This window comes from Drosophila miranda, chromosome 4 (genome assembly GCF_003369915.1).
Source record: "Drosophila miranda strain MSH22 chromosome 4, D.miranda_PacBio2.1, whole genome shotgun sequence".
NCBI classification, from domain to species: Eukaryota; Metazoa; Arthropoda; class Insecta; order Diptera; family Drosophilidae; genus Drosophila; species Drosophila miranda.
In genome coordinates, this window is record NC_046677.1 from 21,174,142 (window position 1) to 21,199,320 (window position 25,179).

At 46.1% G+C, this 25,179-nt stretch overlaps 6 protein-coding genes across 7 annotated transcripts; 3 read left to right on the forward strand and 3 right to left on the reverse strand.

Annotated features, from left to right (window-relative positions):
- The first annotated feature begins 87 nt into the window (after positions 1-87).
- On the forward strand, positions 88-8,237 carry LOC108162237 (zinc finger FYVE domain-containing protein 26 homolog). The gene is made up of 8 exons (XM_017296873.2): positions 88-761; positions 814-2,580; positions 2,720-4,010; positions 4,074-5,746; positions 5,806-6,064; positions 6,128-7,227; positions 7,284-7,411; positions 7,466-8,237. The coding sequence occupies exons 1-8, from the start codon at positions 678-680 to the stop codon at positions 7,932-7,934; spliced, it is 6,771 nt and encodes a 2,256-aa protein (XP_017152362.1). The 5' UTR covers positions 88-677; the 3' UTR covers positions 7,935-8,237.
- Positions 8,238-8,373: 136 nt separating this feature from the next.
- LOC108162238 (aspartate aminotransferase, cytoplasmic-like) lies at positions 8,374-10,363 on the reverse strand. Its single transcript, XM_017296874.2, has 4 exons — positions 9,621-10,363; positions 9,061-9,535; positions 8,838-9,006; positions 8,374-8,778 (listed from the first exon to the last, which is right to left on the reverse strand). Exons 1-4 carry the CDS (start codon positions 10,017-10,019, stop codon positions 8,433-8,435), a joined length of 1,389 nt encoding a protein of 462 aa, XP_017152363.1. The 5' UTR covers positions 10,020-10,363; the 3' UTR covers positions 8,374-8,432.
- Positions 10,364-10,465: 102 nt separating this feature from the next.
- LOC108162243 (replication protein A 32 kDa subunit) lies at positions 10,466-11,529 on the reverse strand. The gene is made up of 4 exons (XM_017296879.2): positions 11,423-11,529; positions 11,301-11,362; positions 10,680-11,239; positions 10,466-10,617 (listed from the first exon to the last, which is right to left on the reverse strand). The coding sequence occupies exons 1-4, from the start codon at positions 11,433-11,435 to the stop codon at positions 10,539-10,541; spliced, it is 714 nt and encodes a 237-aa protein (XP_017152368.1). The 5' UTR covers positions 11,436-11,529; the 3' UTR covers positions 10,466-10,538.
- A 70-nt stretch (positions 11,530-11,599) lies between these two features.
- On the reverse strand, positions 11,600-13,207 carry LOC108162239 (endonuclease III-like protein 1). The gene is made up of 4 exons (XM_017296875.2): positions 12,964-13,207; positions 12,409-12,906; positions 12,180-12,350; positions 11,600-12,120 (listed from the first exon to the last, which is right to left on the reverse strand). Exons 1-4 carry the CDS (start codon positions 13,066-13,068, stop codon positions 11,704-11,706), a joined length of 1,191 nt encoding a protein of 396 aa, XP_017152364.1. The 5' UTR covers positions 13,069-13,207; the 3' UTR covers positions 11,600-11,703.
- A 3,099-nt stretch (positions 13,208-16,306) lies between these two features.
- Positions 16,307-18,589, forward strand: LOC108162240 (GPN-loop GTPase 1). Its single transcript, XM_017296876.2, has 2 exons — positions 16,307-18,034; positions 18,096-18,589. The coding sequence occupies exon 1, from the start codon at positions 16,389-16,391 to the stop codon at positions 17,553-17,555; it is 1,167 nt and encodes a 388-aa protein (XP_017152365.1). The 5' UTR covers positions 16,307-16,388; the 3' UTR covers positions 17,556-18,034; positions 18,096-18,589.
- Positions 17,553-20,161, forward strand: LOC108162241 (vicilin-like seed storage protein At2g18540). 2 transcript variants are annotated; one of them, XM_017296878.2, is made up of 2 exons: positions 17,553-17,635; positions 18,860-20,161. In XM_017296878.2, the coding sequence occupies exon 2, from the start codon at positions 18,890-18,892 to the stop codon at positions 19,811-19,813; it is 924 nt and encodes a 307-aa protein (XP_017152367.1). In that variant the 5' UTR covers positions 17,553-17,635; positions 18,860-18,889; the 3' UTR covers positions 19,814-20,161. The 2 variants fall into 2 exon arrangements, with proteins under 2 accessions (XP_017152367.1, XP_017152366.1); XM_017296877.2 differs by lacking the exon at positions 17,553-17,635 and having other exon boundaries at positions 18,677-20,161.
- The last annotated feature ends 5,018 nt before the right edge of the window (positions 20,162-25,179 follow it).

Consider the following 25,179-nt stretch of genomic DNA (forward strand, 5'->3'; position numbering starts at 1 on the left):
CGGCTATTGAAAAAAACAGTTATTTTTCGTCTAAAATGTTGTCAGCACTGAAACACCTGCAGAAAAATACCACTGAAATTTGTGCTGTCCACTCAGCTGTTCTCTTTCAAATCAAAATCGGATTCCACTCCATAGATAATACATTTCATATCATCTTTTCCTCCCACGATGCGCCAAAATGACTTGTCATAATATTAATGATGGAATTGATGAACAGAACTTTGATTTTTAGCATTTTACTTGCCTAAATTCATATAAGTTGGCAGCTCTGTCCGCTGCGCTGAATTTTACACAAAAGTCTTTGTTTTTTTGAGAGGTCCGAATCCGGATTAATTTGATCAACTCTAGGCTGTACGGAGATAATATGCGGGCGTCTGTTATCACTCGCACTTGTGCCAGTGGAAGTCGCCAGCGAGCAGAACAGCTGCTGCCCAGAAACAAAAGCAAAAAGCGCAGCAGCGAGAGACCCGTCGAGCAATAACAATAGTCTAGATAGAATCGCAATCAGCAGAGCCACAGACCCACAGAAGTCACATTCATTCGGTGAGAGAAGGAGGCCTACTTAGAACTCGCCCACAGTACAATGAACCGCTCGTGAGACGGGAGCAATCACACCCAGAAGAGCATCAGACTTGAGCGGCGGAGCAACCAACAGGTGACCCTACCCTACCCCCAAGATGACGGCAAAGCAGGATCAGCAGCATGAGGATCTATGCCAGTTTTTGGCCTTACTGCCACCCGAACAGCGAAAAGTCTTTCAAGTGAGTTCCAAAAGTATTCTGATTCTTTTTTGTTATTTTAAATCCCTTTCAGGACTTTATCCAATGCCTCAATGGCATTTCAAGCGGATCTGTGCAGTCCTATCAAAGCCGATTGCAAGTATCACTCCACGATGCGCCATATCCCACGCTTCAGATACTGCAGATACTCCACGAAAGGTCAAAGTTGCACATTGGAAAGATCATTAGTGCGGTGCTCAATGAAATACTGGCAAACGATATCACATCACGTTCTCTTTGTGTGCTGGCAAACTTTCCGCCGAGCATTTTAGAGGCGGCTACTTTGCGGCAGAAGCTTATGACGCGTCTTGTGCATGAATCAGCCACCAGCGAGCACTTGATACTCGCCCTTTTGGCACGCCAGGACGAAGGACAGCTCCTGGACCAGCTGCTGCGTGAGCAACAGCAAGCCATTCGTCAGCAGTGCAGCGAGGGGCCACCCACAAGGCAGCTGGTTCTGTGGCTTGCACTTGACGAGCGGGAGAACTTTGTTCCGACGCTGTGCCGGCAGCTGAAGGACTTTGAGTGCTTGGCGGACAAAACCTTGAGAAATACTCTGCTGATCCTGAAATTGGCCAATGAATTTGCACTCGGACCGCAGACTGTGGACGAGTTGGGCTACCTTGACAAGGCTCTGGCCGCCTTTGATGTGGCTGCCGTTCCGGACGAACTTCAGCCCGTTCATCAGTTCTTCTATGCGGATTTCCAACGTCTGTCGGTGCTCTTGCAGTTCCTGCGCGAGCGAGAGGCCAGCAAATCGCTGAAAGTAGATGCCCTATTACGGGCCCCGGGCGTCCTTTCCCTGATTCATGACCACAACATCCGATGTGATAGCCAGGAGCTGTTCAAGCTGGTCGGCGACACCTACAAGTGGCAGCAGCAGACTCCTGAACTGAAATGCCTCCACCAGCAGGAGATGGAGACTCTCAGCTACTATACGGCTCTCGGCCACGTCTACAATCTGATATTGGACCAGGATGAGGGGTCCACCATCAAGTCGAACCTGCTGCAGCTATCCAGCCAGCTGCGGCAGATCCATCAACTGGGAACCCTGTGCTCCTTGCTCGAGGACATCTTTCTGCTCGTATTCCTGCGCTGGGAGCAGCTGGAGCAGACCACACAGCGTCGCTGCGAGAACAACAACGACAACGACGAGGAGGATGATGACGATGAGCAGTATGTGGATGACGAGGCACCCCACACGTCACCACGACAGGCCCACATGCCGACCCAAAGGATAAAGTATGGCTTCATCTGTAGAGCACCTTCCCTGCGAGTCCTTTTCACATTCCTCAAGAGCTTCGTCACCAAAAAGCTACACTCGCAGGACTACAAATGCGCCACCGACCATCAGCCGCGATTCCAGCGACTTGTGGATGCCATCAGCGAGGCCATTTGGAAGTTTGGTGTCCTCCAAAAGATCGAACAATCCTTGGCCCAGTCTGCTCCTTCATTGAGCTGCCTCCTGGAGCCGGAGCAACTGCTGCAGTTGGTCCAACTGCATAGCAGTGCCAGGGAGAAGGCTTCCAGCGATGATGAGAGCCGGGAGCGCAGCAATCATGCCTCCAGTCTGACGCGGCGCAAGGCTAGAAAACAGCGCCGGGCAGTTAGTTTTAGTGGGACTGCGGACATGGAACAGTATAAAGCTCGTGCGCAGATCCTGAGCGGAGACAGCAGCACAAAGAGAGGCGTCGCCCCTAATGAACGCTCCATTATTCCAAAAATGCTGAGCACGCCCGAACAGCTGGCCATCATGTCTCTGGCCTTGAAGAACTTTAAAGATGTCAAGCAGATCATAGAGGTAGGAGATCTTTTTTTTTATATCAGCGACTATAAAATTACCAAGATATAGCATCCAGAAAAAATTCCATTTGAATTCCGTTTTGACCTTCCTTCGTCTGTTCGTCAATGGTATGTATAATCTATGTTCCGTTTTGCAGACCTTTAGCCTGGAGCACAGCCAACTAAATCGAGAACTGCAGTTCATGGAGCAGCAGCAGCTTATCAAACAAAAGCTGGCCACCATTTATTCAAACTATCGGGCACTGGAGGCCAGGGCCGGCAGCCCTGCCGGCACCACTGTAGAGCAGATCCAGGGCGTGGCAGCCAAGGGATTTGAGCTGTCAAAGATCATCAGTGTGGTGGACAACTTCGCGCAGGCCCAAGCCCAGCGACTGCAGCAGAGCCCCGAGCTGAAGAGCCTCATCCATCGGCACAGCGGCCATGGACAGTATGGCTTCCTGCAGCAGTTTGAAGAGCGGAATCTCAATGCGTTGATCATTTGTGATCTGATCGTGAATCTGGGTTTCAATCGGGAGATTACCTGCAATCTGCTGCTGGTTATACGCCGCCAGCAGAAGCAGCCCGCGGCAGACGAGGCAGCAGCAACACCAGCATCCTCTGAAATTGGAGCCATGAATCTCTTGCAGAATTTGTGCGAATGCATGCGCCTGTTGGAGCGTGCTGGCCGCCAGCCGGCACTCAACGAACTGCTCTCCCTGCAATGCCAGCCCCTGCGACCGTCTGTGCTGGCTCTGCAGCTCCAACGGGAGACTGCTTTCTTTACCCTGTACGGCAAAAAATCCTCGGACTACGCCCATTCCTCGGAGCTGCGTGCCAATGGAGTGCATTTCCAGCAGCTTCGCTCGCGCCACAATTATTACGCTCGATTCTGCGGGTACATCCAGCAATTGGCACGTCTCCTGAAGCTGCGGGATCCCAATCTGGAGTACCACAACAGCCAGCTGCTAAGGAATGATCCCTACGATGTGATTGGAGAGCTCATCTACGAGTGTGACATCACTCCCCTGGAGATTGAGGGCAATGTGGCTGCTCTGCATCTGAATCTGGTGCATGTGATTGCTCTGAATATCTGCCCCCAAATGGGCGAGGGTCTGCGCAGCCGTAAACTGCCACGTGTGGTGTCTCCACAGAAGCAGGAGTCCATCCACAACTACATGGCACAGCACAACCAATTGCTGGCCCAACTGCTGATGACCGTGCAGCTCGGCCAGCAGCTGCCCGAGTCCAGCGAGGGAGGATTAGACTTTGCCTGCCTCTCGCAGCTCATGCGGCTGCCAGAACTGGAGATTCTGGCTACGATGCACGAGGGCAATCGGTTGCTGGCTGCCTTGAGTGCCTATAAACTGGATAGCCATACCCTGGCGGAGGTGGTGACCAGCAAGGAGCTACTGCTGCAGATTCTACTGCTTGGGATTGGTGGACAGGCGGGTGAGGAGTATATTTCTTGAAAAAGCCCTTTCCCTTTTACATTTCATTTCGGTCCTGTTTCAGAGTCTTCGGAGGAGCTTAAGTCCCGCATAGATCATCTCATACGGGATCTGATCGAAGAGGATCCTCGTAACATACAGCTGGTGGTGCACATGAATGACCTGGGCCAAAGGGCGCGTCTGCTGAAGCAGCACTTTACCAAGATACCCAGCAGCCAGCTGGCCAAAGAGCTGATCGAGCGTACGCTGCAGCATCGCAAGGCGGCGGATTCCATCCAACCGGCGCTGCGCAGCCAGCTGGAGCACACGCTGTCAGACATAACGATATATGCGCGCGTGTCGGCCCTGCTGCAATTCGAGAGCTGGCCACAGGCCTATGATTTTGGCCGGCAGACGCCGAATGTGATCTTCGAGCAGCTGCTGCAGCGACGTCGCTATGGCCTGTGTCTGGAGTGGTGCCGCGTGGTGTTTCATTCCGGATCGGAGGGGCAGCAGAGGGTTTGTCTGCTCACACTCTTGGATGCCCTGCTGGAGCTGCGGGATGGAGAGGAGCTGGACGCCTCATTACTGGGCATCGTCGAGATGTTTCCGCCCATGTCATTGGTCAATTTCCTGGACACGCACAAGGACAAATTCCGTTCGCTGGCACTGCTCCAATGGGTGATTGACTATCTCGAACACCATGCACGTGATCCGCGTCCTTATCGCAATTACCAGCTCTCCTTGGTGCTGCTCGGGCACATGGAAGGGGTCGAGCGTCAGCAGTTCTGGCGCCTGCTAAGGCATCCGCTGTTGATCGTCGAACAGCTGGTGATGAACGCCCGCTTTGAGCTGCTCTCGAAGCTCCTGGAAGCGGCACGAGACCGACTACAGCGTGAGAAGCCTTCGGGTCCGTGTCCCTACTGCTTCGAGAAGCGTGGACATGCGTACGATGTGCATTCGACAGCCACACAGCCGGGAAAGCTGCGCTTCCAGTTGGGTCAGGCCACATCGGAGGCGTTTATTCTGCTCAACTTTAACTCCTACCAGCAGGATCATTTTGTAGGCCCGGAGTGCCTGGACCTGCTGCTGAGGATCTATGCCAGCAAAGCGCTCGACTACCGTTCAGTGCCCTCCTCCTCCTCCGAACATAGCTCCCTGGGCACGGATCTGCAGCACTCTCTAGACTCGCTGTGCGGGGCTTTTGTGATGCCCAAGCAAGCGCCCGCACGACAACAGTGGACGCCAGATGAGGCAGCCAGCCATTGTATGTGCTGCCGAAGGGCAGCCTTTACCATGCTGATGAGGCGCCATCACTGCCGTCGTTGCGGGAGAGTTGTATGCTTTGCCTGCTCCGCACAACGCATGCGGATACCAGAGCTCTACGATGAGCTGGAGGTGCGCATCTGCAACGACTGTGCCAGTGCCATCAGCACCAACGCTAATGGAGAGGGAGATCAAAGCGCATCGTGGGAGCAAAGCACTGTGTCGGGCTGCTCTTCGCTGGTGGAGTCAAGCAAGTGGCGCCTTAGCGGCAACATCACCCACGACAAGCTAATGCGCGAGGAATTCTCCTACGAGCATGCCCCCAGCGTGGCCATGAGTCTGTCTATACTAAGACACCATCAGGATCAGAGGACATGCGTAGAGCTGTTGCTCTACCACTGTCGGAAGTTGGAGAAGCTGATTGACCCGAATCCAGAGGTGGACTACGAATTGGTGGCCAAAATGATCAATTGTCTGGCATTTGCAGCAAAGGTTTAATAGCGAGGATATTTTATGGAGTGAAAACTAAACCCTTATCAACTTTTTTGTAGGTTCGTGGCGCGCCCGGAGAGTTTGAAAATATACGCGAGCACTCGGAAATCATAATGGCTGTGGTGCAGCAGGGCTGTGAATCCCTCCTACCCGTTGGAGAACTCGGTAATCACAATTTACGCAAGCTAGCCGATGCCTTGGTCGAGGCCGAGCACTGGACCTTGGCGCTCGAAGTTCACCTCAAATGCGGTTTTGCCACAACGGGCGTGATGGCAGCCCACGGGCTGGCCTGTCTGCGTGCTGGCTGCTACGATGCGGGTAACTCTCATGATTCCACGTCCTCGTAGATGCCTGGTATATATTTACAGTATTATTCCACAGCTCGTGAGAAGTTTGGCCATTGTATGACGCGTCTGTCCAATGAGCAGCTCAATAGCTGCATCTACAAGAGCATATTCGGCACGGGAACGACTCAAACAGACCCCGTGCTGCTGCCGAGAAAGCGACCGCAGCGGGGGCCCGCTTTGCTGCAGGAGATCTTGCAGTTGATTGAAACGTTGCCACACAATCAGCCCCAGCCGGAGACCCTCCATCGAGCCTCGCTCATCCGCAATTCAAACACTTCGCTGGCCTCGCTCTTCACACGACGCCGCGAGCCCTACATTCAGCAGCGACCGCTCCAAGAACCCGCTTTGAATGTGATGAATGCTTTGGCCAATCTGAAGAACATTGCCAAGGGTCACTACGGGGGCCATGGCCATGCGGTGGTCAGCGATGAGAGTCGCCGCCAGGAACGTGGCTTTGAGGAATCCCTCCACTATGTCCTTACCTACGGCAGCCAAGGAGACATCCTGTCGTTCCTCATGCATCGCGAAGAGCTGCGCGCCGCCCTCCGCTACTGGCAGCAGCAGCAACTCGACACGGATCTGTTTATTCAGCACATTTTTCAGCTGCAATTGGCCACCGGCAGTCTACCTGCTTTGGTGGAGGAGCTGCAGCAATTGGATGATCCACAGTTGGGTGCCTGGCGGCGACCTTTGCTCCAGACCTGTCGCCATCTGGAGCAGCAGCAGCAATTGAATTCACTGTACCAGCTCCAGCTGCTGCTCAAGGATCCCATACGGGCGAGCATGACCTGCGTGAAGTTCTATCCACTGCAGTGCGAGAATTTCCAAAAGTTGCAGGCCAATGCCCAACACTTGCTGGCTGCGCACATGCATCTACAGGGAGAATTGGACCTCGCCGAGTGGGAGCACCTACAGAGACAGCAGCAGGGACGACGCGTGAGCGTCGTGAGCGCCCAAGGGAGCAGTGGCAGCAGCCATGGGGCCTGCTTTGCCATGCAGATGGATGCACGTGCACTTAACGGTCACATTAACACCATTCGACGGCAGATGGAGGTGGCCAAATTCCTGTCGCAGTGCGAGAGGGAACAGTCGCCCGACGAGCAGCCCCTGAGGACTCTGCAAATACTGAAACAGGTAACATAATCTTAAATCTGCCTTGAGGATTGCTAAAGTCCACTCTCTGACTGCAGATCCGTCTCGAGTCCAGTCGGGCTACGTTGCCTACTTTATTTGAGGGAGCAGCAGACAGAATTCAGCTGTGCATCCTGGTCCTCCTGTGCGGCAAGAATATTGACGAGGGTTTCGGACTGGCATACGGGTAGGTGTTTATGTTCATTCATAATGCAAATAAACCCATTCCATTCCATTGCAGCATCTTACAGGACTACAAACTGTCAGCCATGAAGGTGTTTGGAGCCACAGCCAAGTATTTGGCCCGGAATCAACGCCTCTCGGAGGTGGACCGTCTGCTGGACTGCATTGGGAGCAACAATGGTGGCGCCATCACCTCGGAATCCGACGAGATTCTCTCGATAGCCATCAATGCGGCCGTGCATAGCAATTTGCCTGAGACAAAGCAGACCCTGGACAGGCTAATCAAGCGCATCTCGAATGTGGAGCTCCGCATTTCCTCCTACATATACATTGGCCAGCTGAAGTCCGCCTACTTGCTGGCCAACAAGCACGAGCGACTGAGTGATATACGTAAAATTCGCTGGCAGGCCGAGCTCACCAATCAGATACACATCAAAAAGCTGTGCGACTTGAAGCTGCAACTAACTGTAGCGCCAAACTCGGCAGCCTCAACGTCAACGTCAGCTTCAGCGCCAAAGCCTCTGTGATAAAGTGATAAATAACCCCCCCTTCATTATACGTTATTAGTACCTATTTTTGGGATAGAATATAATAATTTGTAGTAGCTAACATTTACCCTAGATAAGTTTTAATCTTTCCAAAGTCCCATCCCATGGCATAGGCAGAGGCAGTGTCATGCTGCTGCTGTCCAGCAAGTATTCTCTCATCAAAACAACAGCTCAAAGACTTCCTTAAGTAACCAAATTATATTATTGTTTGTATTTTATTGTATTTATCTCAATTTTATCAAAGTTTTTTATTTTATTAAATCATGTTATATATTCCCACAATCCCAGTATCGCTACATCATCTGGAGATTCATTAGCAAGCAATAAGCGGAGATAGCCAGCTCTGATCTGGATTTATGCATTGGTTCCCAGCAAACTAAAATTTCATCAAGAAGTGTTGGAAGTTTTTCTCTGACTGTTTTAAGTTGAATAATAATTTTGTATTACGAGTATTCTGGAAAGTGACAAGTACAAACTTCAGACAGAGTGAAAGTATTGAGTGTTAAATTTATCGGCTACAAAGTAGTTATCAGAGGAAACGTCGCCCTTAGTGGCTTGCATCACATCGTTGAGGGCTGCAGCTAAGCTATCCAGGTTGGTGGGGCTCACTGAAGTGAGGTTCATGCGACCCGAGTTCGGGACATAGATGTGTCTGTCTTTCAGCTGGCGGATCTGAGAACGGCTTGGATTCCAATATAGATGATATCCGTTCTGTTTCACCAAGTTCTGCCAATTGCCGGGGGTCTTAAGTTCTGCTAGTTTCTTCCTTATCTCGCCGCGCATTCGAGAGACCCTCTGGTGCATGTCCTTTAGGGTTTGGCACCTGGAAACGGAAAATCTATACAAAATGGTTCCATTTGATGGTTCTCTATATATTCTTACCACTCTGAGCGGAGCTTCTCATCGGTCAGAATTTTGGCTACAATTCGACTAGCATGCACGGACGAGCACTCGGCATTTTTGTCCAACAGCATCGACTCAAATTGTCCACGAAAGGCATGCACTTGGGCAACGTTTGACAGCACCACCATCAAATGCCCAACTGTCTCGTCTGGGGGTGGAAACAGTGATTAATGAATAGGCTAGGCACTTGAGCTCTTCTTACTGTAGAGTCCAAAGTTCTTAACAAAAGACTGTGCACAGAGCACATCGATGGCGCAGTCGGAAAAGAATCGCACTGGCCAAGCATCCTCATTGGGATCGCCACTGGCCAGCCCAGGAGAGTCCAAGTGGATCAGGGGTAGCATTTTCTTGCACTTTACAATGTGGAAAAGCAGCTTCCATTCATCCACACTGGGATCCTGTCCGGTGGGATGCTGCGAACATGCATCTAAAACGACCACTGCCCCATCCGGCGATGTCATCAAATCGGCCACCAATCCGTAGATGTTCAGCTCGCCTCTTGCATCGGAGTAGTACTGATATCTTTGGCAATTGAAGCCCGCCTCCTTGAATATCTGCCAGTAGATGGGGTTGCAGGGACGGGCGAGCAGACAAACATCCCGTGTCGTCTTCTGGCGCAGAAACTGTGCGGCCAGGGCCAAGGCATCGATGCTGTTTTTTGTCTGTATGCCAACAACCTGACGAAAGAATATGCAATAAACACTCTAAAATCCATTCAGACAAGTCTGGCCTCTTTCTTCAGTGAAGAAACGATTAGCTTACTCGACCCACTGCTTGTGCTGGAGAAGACTTTCCGAGGACCATTTCAGTAGCTGCATGGAGGAAATCTGGATTCCCCAGTGGCGGAAGCGGTTCGCTCGAATTGAAATCATTGCAGACAATACTGATCTCAGCCTTTTTCACCGCCTGAAACGTCTGAGCCTTGCCAACCTCATTTCGATACACCTCATGTGCAAGATTCATCTTCCGCGGCGATGAATCCAGCTGGTAGTCTTGATTCAGGTTTTCCATCTCGGTGGGCGTGGCTCGTTTAAGGCAGGAAAATGGCGATAACCTTTCTCCATCATTTCGGCGTCTTCCTGTGGCAGCACTACGATGAATTGAGGACTTGCCAACGGTCTGCAGCAGAAGACTGGGCCACACGGATAAGATCGCACTCATTTTGAGTCAGTCAGCCAGAACAGCGATAAGGTCGAGATCGACTATTTTGAATTTAGTCCGTAGGTGGGAAAATCTAAACAATTGTGATGATAATACCAAAGGGTACTGAATAGTTGATAGTAGTAGATGGCTCCAACTCGGATTCAAGCTGACAATGTTGCATCGCAACACAGTCACAAATGCAAATCACGAGAAGTATGTACATCAAGGGGTTCAGGACCAGGAACCGGAGTTGGAGCAGGCACAGGTGCTAAAGCAGATGATTATCTGCTCTGAACGCGATACCGTTATCTATAACTATAACCCTGAGTGCTAGAGGTGCGGTTGGGCGCTAAGAAATCTCCACAATTATCTCTTCTTCCGATCCAGTACAAACCAAACGCCTAAGCATTATTGGTAATGTGGATAAAATTAATATGCTGAAAAATAGCAGCAATAGGGAACGCTTGCTTTTCTGGAAACTTAATACATTTATTCGATTAATTATAAAGTGAGTGGATATAGTGGAACCAAAACATTTTACATGGTGCAAATAAAATGATCCGCATCTATGCTCGAGTAGATATGGCCCTCCGAAATCATAAAGTCCAAAATGTTGCTAAAAATGACCAAAATACTTAGAAAAAACATCAAGGAAATGCGTAGAAAATGTTTGCTTACGTCAATTCGGAATCACTGATGTGCGAAAACTTGGCCTTCAGCTCCTTTCGATTGATTCCCTCCTCGGACATGTTGCTCTTGATGGCCTGGAACACCGCCTGCTGCTTGGGATCCAGCCCATTCACAATAGCCGTGCTCTGAGAGGCAGTGAAATCAGGGACCATGGCAGACGAACCGCCCTTGTTCTGGTAATCCTCCGCCTTGTAGCGGGCATTCAGAGCCTCAAGTAGGTGAGTGCACACCTCATTGGGATCCAGGACGGGCAGCAGCTTGAATACCATCAGCGATTTCTGGCCCGCCTGCGAGCGTGTGGTGCCATAGACTTTGACGTAGTTGTTTAGCATCACTTCCGGTGCCTTGAGGGCGTCGCCCTCCTCCAGCCAGTAGTGGGCATCGATGCGACCACTGTGGTCCTCCAGCGTATAGGTTATCTTGGTGGAAGAGGTCTCCACATTCCGAACAATTGCCACCAGACACGCCATGCCAAATTGCATGCCAAACAGCTCAATATTCCCTTCGGGCGCATCCACAATCTGCTTTATAAACAAAGGCACAATTCCCTAAGAGATTTGAGGCACATTAATACACGAATTCTAATTAATTGTGCTAAAATTCACTAACCTCTCCTTTTTGATTGCTGGCGGCGCCCGCCGGTGCCGTCTGTGTGGCATTGAAATCACCAACTGAAATACGAAATAAACCTTAAGTTGTTTTATTTCCTTAATGGATAGTATTTAACTTACACGAATCATTCATTTTGCTCAGGTTTTAATAGTTTTCTAATAATTTCACAAGTGAGGGCTCCGCAAACAACAAAATGCGCCAAAATGCACTGCAATAGTGTGACCGAGTGTCGAGACTAGAGAAATGGTTATTTTTTATATAAGCCGACAAGAGGAAAAACGCGCGTATTAGAGAAATACTGTTTGATACTAGATCTTTAATATTTTGTTTTCAATTAAATGAAATTTTTGAAATTCTTTATTGTAGTTGTGGCCCCTCTTTCGATTTTTTATTGTCCTTTCTACCTATCCTTTTTCTTTGTGGGAGTGACCCCCACTTTTGCAGATGGACAAATATCTTTGTTCAAGCACTGACCACAGTTGGGCTTCAATGGCGTGCAAACAGTTTGACCGAATCCCACAAACAAATGATTGACCTCCGCCCAGAGAGTGGAGGGTAACCAGCTCTCTAGAGCAACACGGGTCTGCTCCGGCTCCTTGGTGGGACGTGGTAGCCAGCCCAGTCGGTTGGATATACGATGGACATGGACATCGACGCCGATTCCAGTCAGCTTGTCCCAGGCAACGGCCATGCAGATGTGGGCCATTTTGGGTCCAACGCCGGGCAGGGCTATCAGCTCTTTGACATTGTTCGGAATATCCGAGTCGTACTTGTCGATCAGTATCTGTGTGGTTTGCTTAAGGTACTTGGCCTTGTTCTGAAATGGTTGTTCTTAAATGATAGAGATCTTCCAATGCGCTATAGGAGAGAACCTACCTTATAGAAGGACACGGGATGTAACAGGGTCTCCAGTTCACCAATTAGCATGTCCTTCAAGCTGTCGGGGGTAAGTGTGCGCGCCTTCAGGCGATTCATTGCCTCGTAGGTTGTTTGATCTTTCGTCTGACTGGAAAGCATCAAAGCCACCAATTTCTGGAATCGTTGTGTCTGTCAAGGCGAGAGGATGATACAGATGTGTGATGGAGAAGATGTAAATATGTGATACCTTAAAATCAGCAGTTGTGTCGGCACATTGATGACAGCCCATTGTGTCAACAGGGGCAGCATTTAGACTCCGCATGGAACGAATGTTCTCCAACTGACGATACCACATGGACTGGGGCGACACAACTTCTTGGTTTACCAGAGGATCAATTTCATTCTTTTGCTGTGGTTCAATCATCTTGACCTGCTCTTCTACTTTCTTCTGTTTCCTTGGTTCAACTTCTTTCTTGATCCTTGGCTTAGTGTCCTTCTTTATTGGAGCTTCGGTCTTAATGGAAGGCGTTTCTGCCCAACCCGAAGCCAAAGCGACAATCTTGCTATTATCCGCAAATGAACGCTTTTTCTTTTGGGGCACTCGAGAAGGAGTCAAAATCTCCTCCTTGGTGGCCGTTTTTCTGATGGCCTCGCCATTTAGTAAGCGCTGCTTTCGTGTTTGTATGGGAGAAAAATATAGGGGACCAGTGGACGGTGCGGCACCTCCTACCAGATCCTCAATATCCTGAGGACGATAAAATACGTCTTAACTTCGATTTCAATTCAAACTCTCCGCACTTACCCCCACACTGCCATTTTCCCTCTTAGTTATTGTTTTTGGCGAAATTACGGCACCCTGTCTGGCCAATTTGCTGGCCAATGTGAGTTTCTTGACATTTTTGGCCATATTGCGTGAGACTTGTGCGGGTTTTTTTATGTTCACTTAGATTTTTGTTTATAAAAAAGCATGTAGTGAGAGTGAGAAGGATATATGTATGTAAACAGTTTTAAATGCTAGCTACGCAGCAGCAGAGAAACGGTCATCAGCTGTGAAAGGCCACCGGTATTCGGTATATCGGTCTTAGTAGGTAGTTTTGCAATCTGGTCACACTCCTTGATTGTCTTGTTGATGTTTGTTTTTTTTTTTTTTTAGTTTTCAAAGTGACAGTTGTAATAAAAAGATTCATATTGAACGAACAGAACAAAAAAGAGCGGTACAGACAAACTTGGATGATATGTTCTAAGCGATACATAATATCGACCAGGAGAGAGCAGAATGTCTATCACCATGGTACGTACAGTGTGCTTTTACAGCTCAATGAAGAATGAATGAAGATCCATGAGTTATTCATTCTTTGCATCCTTTCGTTTGCTTTAATAGACGTTGTTTGTGAGCATTGTGGAGCATTAAAGTTTGCGACAAAAACGCCTGTATTTTGTTCATTGCTTTGCTTTGATATTTTTAGGATTTTGACGAGCCACGACCTAAGCGAAGAATTACCAGGGACATGAACTTGCCAAAGACGGATACGGATGAGTTTGTGGAATTGGGTCTGGACCCAATACAAGACATCCCAAACCCGCTCGAGGTGAATATAAGCATTTCTACCTTTTCAATGATTTTTTATTCTTTTTTATTAACCATATGCAGGGCTCTATCAGCCTGGTGAAGGCAAAGTTAGCTGCGGGCGAATACACCGTTCGGGAGCAACATGGCCGTAGCCAAGTGTGGGCGATTTTTGGAAAAATAATTGACAGCGAAGGAGTAGAAATAAATGGCATGGTCGTGTGTCGAACGTGTGGCAGTCTTATGAGGTATTATGGCAATACCTCGAATTTAGTTCGCCACAAGTGTTACAAAAAGTTTTCGGCAAATGAAAACAGCAAAAAAACACAAAAATCTAAAGTAGATTCAATCAGCCATACAGCACAAAAACCTACAGTAGATTTAGTCATCAATGAAGCACAAAAATCTGCTGGTGATTCAATCATCAATACAGAAAAGAGTCCTGTGATAGATGCCATCAGCATGGGCGAAATAACACTTGCGGTGACAAAGTGGTGCATCAAGAGCTGCCACTCATTTGATATATCTGCCGATGAAGGCCTGCATGATCTATTGCGTGTGTTTCTTAAAGCCTCGTCTCGATATGGACCTAACATTGACATAATGGAGAGCCTGCCGCATCCGACATCAGTCGCCCGGGCCGCTTCGGAGTCATTTGAGCAAGTGCTTTCCACAATTAAAGGAGAACTGGCTCAGATCAAAGAACAGGGCTTCAGTATTACGTCTGATATATGGACTGACATGTTCTTAAAGCGGTCCTACATTAGTGTGAGTATACACTATATACACGAGCACAAACTCTTCAACCGACTGTTGGCCATGCGTTCGATGGACGGAGAGTCGTTTACAGGTATTTACGAGTTATAAAGTCAGGCAATTTGAATATATTTACATATGTGTAACAATCGCAGACCAACAAATTCAGAAGGAAGTGGGGGACTGCCTACATGACTTCAATCTCGATTTGGCTGGAGCCATCATTGTGACGGATCGTAGTTCGGAAGTGTATTCTGCATTCAAACACTTTGATCACATTTATTGCATCAATCATTTATTGAATAACGTTGTGGAGAAATCATTCAGAGATGTCAAGGAACTGGAAGATATGAAGCTGCAAGCGACGGAACTCGTTAAATATCTGAAAATATTACTGGGAAATGTTAATCTAAAGTCAAGCCTACAAAGTGATTATCCCACTCGGTGGAATAGCATATTCTATACACTCAAGTCCATTGAAATTAAATGGCATCAGATTAACCTTATTTTAAGACAAACAAATCAATTGGACCGTATAAACAACTTGAATTTCTCTGACCTTAGTTCGGTTGTCGAAGTTCTGTCACATTTTGAAGAGGCTTCAAAATCCTTGCAAAAAGAACAGGAGCCCACACTACATTGTGTAATTCCTCACCTTAGGAATCTCAAGAAGGCATGCTACAGCCAGGCGACAGGTAGTAGCATAGGTCAAAAACTCAGACAATCTTTAAAAAGCGGACTGAAGGCGGTTATATCGGAAAATATTACAAAGTTCCATAGACTCGCGCTTTTTTTATTTCCCCCAACCAATCTGTTGTTATTATTCAACGAGGATGAAAAAGCACAAACCATGGACCATTGCAGAGAATTGATGAAGGAAATTATAGATAATTGCAACGAATACGCGGTAAAAGATGACGATGATAATATTTTTTCAGATTTTACCGTGCAATTTAATAACTCTGATGCAGGAGAAAAAATAGAAAGAGAAATTCGATTTTACATTAATTTTGGCACTAAGTTTAATACAACATTTTCCGTCTTGGATTGGTGGAAAACGAATCAAACGCATTTTCCCATAATGTATAAATTGGCCTGCAAAATTATGTCGATTCCAGCTAGCAGTTTCGCTGCAGAGAAAGTATTTTCAAAAGCCAGGAACTTGTTCTGCGAGAAAGGAAACTATATTGAAAACAATCCAAATATGTTCAACGAAATACTGTTGTTAAATGATAATTCCAAACTAATTAATAATTAGAATTTTACCCTAAGAAATGTTTGTTTAATTTATATATTTATTTATTATTTTAGTTTTAACATTTACCTTAAGAAGTGTACATATGTATATGTTACTTTTTTTTTTGCAAAAAACAATAGTTGAAAAAAAGTTGAGCAATTGGAAGGAATGAAATTGATTCATCAATAAATAATCAAAAGAAATTTATGTGGGCATGGCAAAATGTTTTATCTAGCTAGTAATATTCGATGGAATATCAAAATTGAATAATAGGAACGACTATCCACTTTCGTTTTTTTTTTGTTTGACCATTTTCGTTAAAAGCCTTTTTTTACGCAAAATCCAATAAAAGCAAGTATTTAAAACAACCCAGTCAAGTAGTAAATTGGTTCATTAGTTGGAGAAAATTATGTGGGCAGGGCTAAGAGATCTATAGAGCTAGTAATATTCCAAGGAATATCAAAATCGAGGAATATGTATAATAGAACTTGGATTCGTCAGTATATTCATGGTATATTTTTAAAATGACACGGTATATTTTGGTATATTTCTGAGGGTCGGGCGGTATATTATAGCGATAAGCCCGCGGCCACACTGATCCCTATAGAGCGCACGTTTTGTTTTGTTTCCTCAATTTCGGTGAAATACGAAATAAAAACCCACGAATATGGCTGCCAAACCAGCTAGCAGTGAGCTCAGCATGGAGAACATTTCACTAGAGGCCCTTTCGCTGAGCGAAGGCATCCAGGACTCGCCCGTCTGCATTATTGTGCTGGGCATGGCTGGTTCCGGCAAGACGACTTTCACGCGCAGCCTCATCCAGCACGCCCAGGAAAAGTTCAACCCGTATGTCGTCAACCTGGACCCCGCATGCCGCGAGGTGCCGTATGCGACGCACATCGACATCCGCGACACAGTAAACTACAAGGAGGTGATGAAGCAATATCAACTGGGACCCAATGGCGGTATAGTGACGGCCCTAAACATGTTTACCACCAAGATGGCCAAATTCGCAGAGCTGGTGCGTCGGGCCGGGCAGCGTGGCCACAAGTGGTGCATCATCGACACACCTGGCCAGATTGAAGTTTTCACCTGGTCGGCCTCGGGTAACATCATTACCGAAGGCTTGGCTACCATGTTCCCCACCATCATTGTGTATGTTATGGATGTGGTACGCTCCGCCTGTCCCACCACCTTCATGTCCAACATGCTCTACGCCTGCTCCATTCTCTACAAGACCCGGCTGCCCTTCCTTGTGGCCTTGAATAAGATTGACCTGAAGGACTGTAGCTTTGTTCAGGAATGGATGACGGACTTTGAGGCTTACCAGGATGCCCTCGAGCAGGAGCAGAGTTTCGTGAACAACCTCACACGCACCATGTCCCTCACTCTAGACACCTTCTACGAGAACCTGGTCACCTGCGGTGTCTCGGCCAAGACAGGCGTCGGCTTTGCCCAGCTCATAAAGCATGTCCTCGACTGCGTGACGGAATACGAGAAGGACTACAAGCCAGTGTACGAGAAGATGCGACTGGAGCGCCTTGCCGAGCAGCAAGCCATGCTACAGCCAGCTTCCACGGTTGAAGATTCGGGTACTGCAGTTCCCATGGGGCTGGACCTCAAGGATCCTCCTCCTTACTCTGGCAACAACATGTTCTTGATGGCCCCTGGCCTTGTGCCGCAGCAAATGGATTCTGAAGAGTTCGAAGATGATATGGAGACTGATGCCAAGGGCAACACGGAAGAGCAGAACTTTCAGACATTTGTCCAGAGTCACCTGACGGCCCAGAAAACCAAGCGCAACAAATTCATTCAGGAGCAGCAAAAGCCTTAACGTGATATGCAGAGTTGAATATAAATATTTTGTAGGACTTAACCATAACTTGTTGTTCCGAAGTGACCCCCAAACTGGAGGTGAGATAATATAATATAATATATTATATGTATAGAATGATAAAACATAGTGGATCCAAATCGATTTACTATAACTTTCAGCAGATTTGAATTCTCTTAAATATTGAATTTTGTTCATGGGCAATTGGAAATTTCCACCATCTTTGTTATGTCGCTATTGCTGAACTTCTGCTCGTCAACAGCACCAGCCACCAGCTCCTCGTCATTTTTAATTTTTTCAACCGACACCGCCTCTAGGATCAGGCGGTTCTGTCACATAAATGAGATGCTGACATTGAGGAACAAGATGCGATTCAGTTTCTTGGAAAACAGTTTGCCTTGAATAAAACTTGACCGAAAAACTGGTAACATATATACAGATTGTCACAAAAACCCCAGATCAACTAAACCGGCAAATTGGTAAAAGATAGAAAAATCATATTTATTTTTTCCGCTTCGATAAAAATTCCCCATTTCCTAGATATTTAAGCAAATTATAATGTTGCCCAAGACGCTGTTGACCTTCGGGCGCCGTCTCGTTCATCAGAAATATATTTTTAAGGGTCCCATACTCCGAGCCCTACGGGAACCCGAATGCAACTCAATTGAGGTACCGCAGGTAGAGGAAGATACCGCTACAGTGCAGCTGCCTGACTATATAGATCCAAAATGCCTCCAGCCCGTGACGGCTGGGAAAGGTGTGCGTCTAAAGAAAACTGTCAATGGGGAGCAGCATCAGGACGAGAAGCAGAAAAGCTATGACTACAAATATCACTCCTACTCTCTATACGATTTACACGAGGCCACAACGCGTTTGGCTGAGGAACAGTCGAAGAAGAAAGCCAAAAATTAGTAATTCTGTAAAGTTCAAAATGGTAGCCAACAAAAGTAGCGACCGGAAATCTAGGAAAATAATTCAATTCTGAAAGAATACACGCAACAGCTCTATTAAACTGAAAAATGGATTTTCGAAAACCAATTGCTTTTGATTTGTTTCAACTTTTGTTATTATTATTATTATGTTTTACCACTAGCCATACAGTATACTTACTGTACAGTATAGTACAGTAGTGCCCAATTTAATAGAGATTTTTTCTGACGATATGTATCAAACGTAAAAATAATATTTGTTGAATATGAAGTAGCCTTAGTAAATCCATTCAAAAGATTGTTGCACCCTCATATATTTTCCAAATCAGATCAGAGAAGCACGTAAACATGTACAAGTTTTTCTCTCGTCCTCAGCTCCGTCGCCAGTTTAGCGACAAGGCGAAGATGAGTAGCAAACTCTCAAATACCGAACGTCCACCTAAGGATCCCCCAGATGAGGGTTACGAGCCGACGAGTATCGATCATTATGGTATTCAAGTGCCGGACTATGTGAGACCAGCAGCCTTTCGTCAGTTTTGTGGACCTGATGAACAGTTGGGGCCAGGAGCAGGGAGAGGTTTAGAATACAAGAATGGCCAATATTTTGGCTACCATCGATTCTCTTTTGCTGAGCTGCAGAACCATGCCGTGGAGATGCGAGACGATCGTCGACTCAGAGGGGGAATACAGGACTCAATTGAAGCAGATGAGGAGGAGGAGTGCGATGACGTCAGTATGCAGAACATGAAGAAACTGGAATCGGAGTGCGAAAAGATAATCGCACAACAGGCCAAGGAGCTGGAAGAAGCCGAACAGAGGGCTAAGAAAAAGCAGGAGGAACTCTGCAAGGAGCAGGAAGAGAAGCAACGGTGCGAAAAGAAAGCGGAAAAAACAAAAGCTGTGAAGGTCAATGCATTGCTAGAGATGACAGATGAAGAGCTCAGAGAGTGGTGCGATAAGTCCCTCCAGGCACAACTGGTGGAGAAGAATCAAGGGAAAGAGAATAGCCAGACGGCTAAGTGCGAAGCAGAAGAAAAGCAGAAAATGGAAAAATGCGGGGAAGAAGAACAAAAGAAAGAGCAAGAGGAATTGCAGATGAAGTGTGAGGCGGAGCAAAAGAAGAAAAAAGACGAGGAGTTAAAACCTAAATGTGAAGTGGAAGAAAAGAATAACAAAGAAAAATGCAAGGAAGAAGAACAAAAGAAAGAGCAAAAGGAATTGCAGATGAAATGTGAGGCGGAGCATAAGAAAAAAGAAGATGAAGCTAAAAACGAAAATGAGGAGAAGCCCCCTTGTGGATCAGATGGGAGCAACAAAAACAAGACATAAATATAAAAAAAGCAAACAACAAAAAACAATCAAATTCCACTCATTCTGCAATTGTGTCGCAAAATTCATCGTTTCAATAATGCCGACTTCTAGATAACTCAAACGATAAGAAAATCGGTATAAACGTTAGAAGTGGTACGGATTTACATATAATGGCGATCATCAGCACACTCAGTAAAGACAAGAACCACACAAAACTCTCCACACTGGTTGGTGTCTTCGCTCAATCAGGCTCAACACCCATACAGTTTGAGAAGCACCCATCAAACGTATTCTTTCGTCATTAATCCGCCTTGAGTTTCAACTTCCACTGGCAATTTGAATTGTTAATAAATTCGCATAAAATCAGTCCATACGATTTCTCACAGCTGGGTATAACGGAAACCCCAAAACGGGGACGGGGTTGCTGCACAATTTCAGGGACAAATCCAACGCCCAGAGCAAAGCCGCCTTAGGGGTAGCGTGGCGAGAGTTCTGTGACGCCATACATTCATTCATTCCAGTATGGGAAGGTGCTAAGCTTAGGCATTACTTTTGCATTGATCTCTGTGAACCGATATGAAGAGTCATTGTTATCACGTGTACCGCGCTCTCTAATTAACGCTAGGAAATTCCCCGAACCTAATATAGTAGAGAGTGAGAAAGAGCGGATCTGTACTCAATTCTGTTTCGTATATCTCTTTTAATTGGAGTGTAATACAAAAATCAGTTTAACTTAGCTAGTGCTTTCCTCTGTATGAGTGTAAATCACATTTTATAATTAAAGAGCACTAGAGATAGATTTATGATCAATCTCAGTTTAAAATTTTCGGACGGAAACGGCTATATCGATTCGATTTTGTCTAAATTCCACTTTAAAATGTCTAAAATACTTTCATTCTGCTATCATCCTCTCCTATAAACAATATGTGGATGTACGCAATAAGCTTTCCAGTATATATATGTATAATAGCCCCAAAGAAGAGCTCTTTCCAAATGAATAGCGCTGAAGAAGGGAAACAAACCAAAGAAAAACCTCTGGCCACCGCCAAAAGCTGTTGGGCATCTCGTTTTGCAGGCATTTAAGCTGAAAATTGCTGTTAAAATATTTGCACAGGTTGCACAGGTATAGCTTGGGGCTATATATTCTACCCTAGCGGAAAGTATTTTGACTTTGAGCAGATTTTTGAAGGGCAGAGAAGAAATCATTATCATTAAAAATGAAAAATAATAGGGCGGAAAAAGTAGGCTTTGTAGATCACTATATCAAATGTCAATGTCACCAGTGGATATATTCTATATAGCTATATAATAAAGCCCTGCACGAGTACACACTAATTCGAGTTAACAGTTAGGAATCACACTGTGCACAGTATCAAAACATGATTCATGTATCCTTTTTACACTATAGTAAATAGTATATAACAACAGTTGCCATTGAATCTGCAAGGGTATCTATAGCTGTGGCTCCAAAGCTAGCCTTTCTTTCTTTCCGCTTTTTTTTTGTAGCAGGTATCTTTTCCAGCTGCACTGATGCGTCGCCAAATGTTTACCCTAGGCCCATAGCTGTTGCACGCTCTCTCGTTGCTGCACTTAGCTATGCAATTTTCTGAGCCACCGCCTGTAGAGTGGTGCTCTCCCTCTCCCTCTCTCAAGCTCCGATTCTGGCTGTATGCTCCGTAGCCTCTCTCTCTGTTTGGCATACAAAATGCATCTAATTTTGGGCCTAACGACAACTTGTCGCTTGTCATGGTCTCCCGGTCTGATCTATGTTGCTGTTGCATTCGTTGTTGCTGTTGCTGTTGCTGCTGGTGGCATGCCTCATCATCATTTGCAACTGCTGGCGGCAGCAGCTGCCTCACTTGGGGATCAACTGTTCAACTGTGCTTTATCTGTACAGCTTTTAGCTGCGCCTCGTAATCGCAGCTCATAGATCAAAAAGCGCCAGAGAACAACAGAAGAGCGAGACGTGTGGCTGCATCTCTTTTCCTTATGTGAACCAGGTCCAGTTCCCATCAGGCACTCGAGAGGCAGTCCAGTCAGGCAGGGGTTGATCACATTCCAACGCACAGCTGCTGTCGTTCCAGCCAGTGCTGTGGCCAGTGCCCACCCACGCCAATGGACAAAAAAAAAAAAGAAAACCAAACCGAGTTTGGGCCACGTTTTCCCACTGACCAAATGACAGGATTGCGGCCATTCCCACAGTCCATGCAACATTTTCCAGCCAATTCCGGCAAATGCAAATTAGCCATCTCATTTTCGCTCTGATTAAAGGTAATTTTCAAATTTCCCCAACAACCCTCTGCGACACCGGGAACGGACAGCAACAACAGCAGGCGGCAACTTTGGCACTGCCGGCAATTTCGATCTCGCCTGTCGTCCATTTAATGATTTCAAATCGGAGCAGCAGGCCCAGACCCAGGCCCAGGCCCAGGCCCAAGACCAGAAACTTGTTGGATGTCTGGTGGTGCACCATGTTGCGCGACCGGACCGGACAATGTCTAGGGGCCATTCCTGTGTCTCTCTGGTTCCAGCTGTGGCCGCGGGAAATAGGAAAATTGCCGAAACTAAAACCAGAACGCGTGCGCATTGAATTATGCAAAAATTTTAACCATTTGCCGCCAATCAATTTGTATTGCCTACCATCTGTGGGATTTTCCCCGCGCAAACCAGCATAATATTAGAACAATGGATGTGATTGGTTGGCCCCTAAATATGCCATTACATATCGGACATCTTTATCCTTAACTTACTTGGTAGCACGTGAGTATGGACATGGTTTACTTTGTTTCTTAAAATTAGAATTGGTTATCAAAGTAATCAGTCGAAAATGCATTATTCGGAAATATTTTGAATCGTGTGTGGTGAAGCTGTCATTAAAGAGTGAATGAACCTTCCATTTCTTTGATTTCACCAGTTTATTTAATGGTTTTGAAACTTTTTTGCCAAGTTTTGTTCAAAAGATATCACACACTCGTAGATTTTGGGGTAAAATATATATATTTCAGGAGTTGTTTTTGTGTTCTGCTGTTATATAAAGCATTAATGTTATATTATTGATTTTTTGATATTCGTTACATTTCGTTGGCTTACATTAAATCGGATCGTGTCGGATTGTGTGGGAAGATGGAGTTTTTGTGTGCATCATACTAAATTTCAAATTTAACTTTGAAAGAAAAACCAAAACCATCTTAACAACAAGGTCTTCTTAGGAATTTACAAATTACAATCTTCCATTTTAGGTTTAAGTGAATAATTGCTTCCACATCTCGATCTCCTCTCGCCCTGTACTTCTCAGTATTCTCTCTTGACCATAGATCAAAAGACACCGAATCGACTCGCCTTCCCTTAATTAAGTACACATTTCAATTGTAACTCGAGTACAGACTTATCAGCGCAAAAGGTGTCTCATAAATACACATACACGAACACTGGCATATGTATGCATGTGCTATGTGCCGCCGCCAAACAGGAAGCATCATCATTATCTGCCCCCATCCAGACGCCTTCCCTCCAGAGCAGTCGGGCGGAACTTGTCCAGAAGGGTACTCGCACTCGTACCCACAACAAACAGAAAAAAAAGGTTGTGCAGGAATTTATTTGATTCTTGCTTTGGCAGAGTGCAAAATTTTAAGCAAAACTACAAAATTTATGCATGACAAAACCATTCAAGCAGGAAAAGGGTAAAAGACGGGGGGAATTTCCCCTCGGCTGGGGAGGAACTCTCTCACACTTGCAGGGCCTGGGCCCCCGTCCATTGTAATGTGTTGTAATTTGTTGCTGTTGTAGTCGTTGTTAGTGCTTCCTCTTTGGCATACTTAGTGCTAAAAGAAAAATAAGAAAAAAAGTTAATTATCTTTTTTACCTCTCTCTCTCTGGCCTGCCTCTCTCTCTCTCTCTCTGGTCGTCTCTTGCCATGGGCATCGGCATGCCCAACAGCTCCATTGGGTTATTATCCATGGGTTTTGTGCTATTCTCCGGGAGATTGGTACTTTGTTCGTTTCTTCTCAGTGCTCAGTGCTGGCTTTTTTCTCCTCTCGCTCTGGCTCCATCCGCTGGTCTGGAACAGTGGAACGACTGGTTCATTGAACTGCTAATTGTGGGCACAAAATAAAAATAAAAAAAAGAACAGAACAGAATCGAGAACTCTAGGCGGTGTGAAAGGTGATTTTTCAAGGCTGCCACCATGTCCGGTACCTGGTGCCCCATCAGGTTCCCAGACCAGACCACACCACTCCTCCTCTCACTTCTTTTAATTCTGTAAACTTCCATTTTTGTTCGTTGCCTTTATTTTCCTATTGATTATTTTTGAAAGTCTCTTCTCTCTCTCTTGCATACATTCGAAAATTTATGAATTAGATGGTCTGAGGTTTGAGGAGTGTTTAAGGTGCTAATGAGTCCGGTTTAATAATTAATTTCCCACACACACAAAAAAAACAACAACAAAAATGTCCCTTTTGAGTAACCGATTTAATGCAGTTCACACATTAACACAATTATCAACGTTGGTTGCGATTGAGATTGATTGAGATGAGTCCCGCACCATAGATGCCACTAAGAGATCACGGGTTGTATTGAAAAACCCCGTGAATTCTTCCAGTGCCATTAACTGTGCCGGGATGTGGATACACTTATGAGTTTTTCACTTCTTATTTCACTTTTGTGACTAGTTTTGATTTAACTTTGATTTAAGGTAATCTACTCACCTGATACCCTTCGTTGCGTAGTACAAATCTGAAATATGTGGAGTAAAGTTCCCTTAAAATGGGAGCCATATAACAAAGTTAGACTATAATCTAGAAATTTCATCATCTGTCTTTCAGAGAATCTTCATCTATGTAGATTCTCTGGCTCCATTCTTTCACATTGTCTCAATTCTCCCACAAACAACTGATCTGAAAATCAAGGCCGGAATATCTTTCAAATAGTATCCCACGTTTGGGGCCTGGCCAGGCCCCGACTAGTTCACCTGCTTGGCGAACTTTTGATAAGATGGCTTTGATCTATCCCACGATTTAATCAAAAACGCAAATTTTTGTTGTTGTCTTTTTTTCCTTCTCTTCTGCGGCTACTCGCGGAAGTTGCTTCTGCCTCTACTGTGTAGATATAGTAGAGAGACTGCTTCTTCATTTTTTTTTTGTGCCTCTCTTGATTTCCATTCATTGGGGGCATGCGTGGGAAATCCATGTTGCATGTCTCTCTGGGGGCACCGACTGCGGTTGGCCGCATAATTTGCTGTGAAAATCATTTTGCGGCTGCGTGTTGCATAAAATTACAATTGAAATTTTTCTCTCTTCCTCCATCTAGACGGTCTCTTTTTCGTCGTCATCTTTCGTGTTTGTGGCGGAGACCAAGCCAATTAAAAATTATAATGGTGGATAAACTAA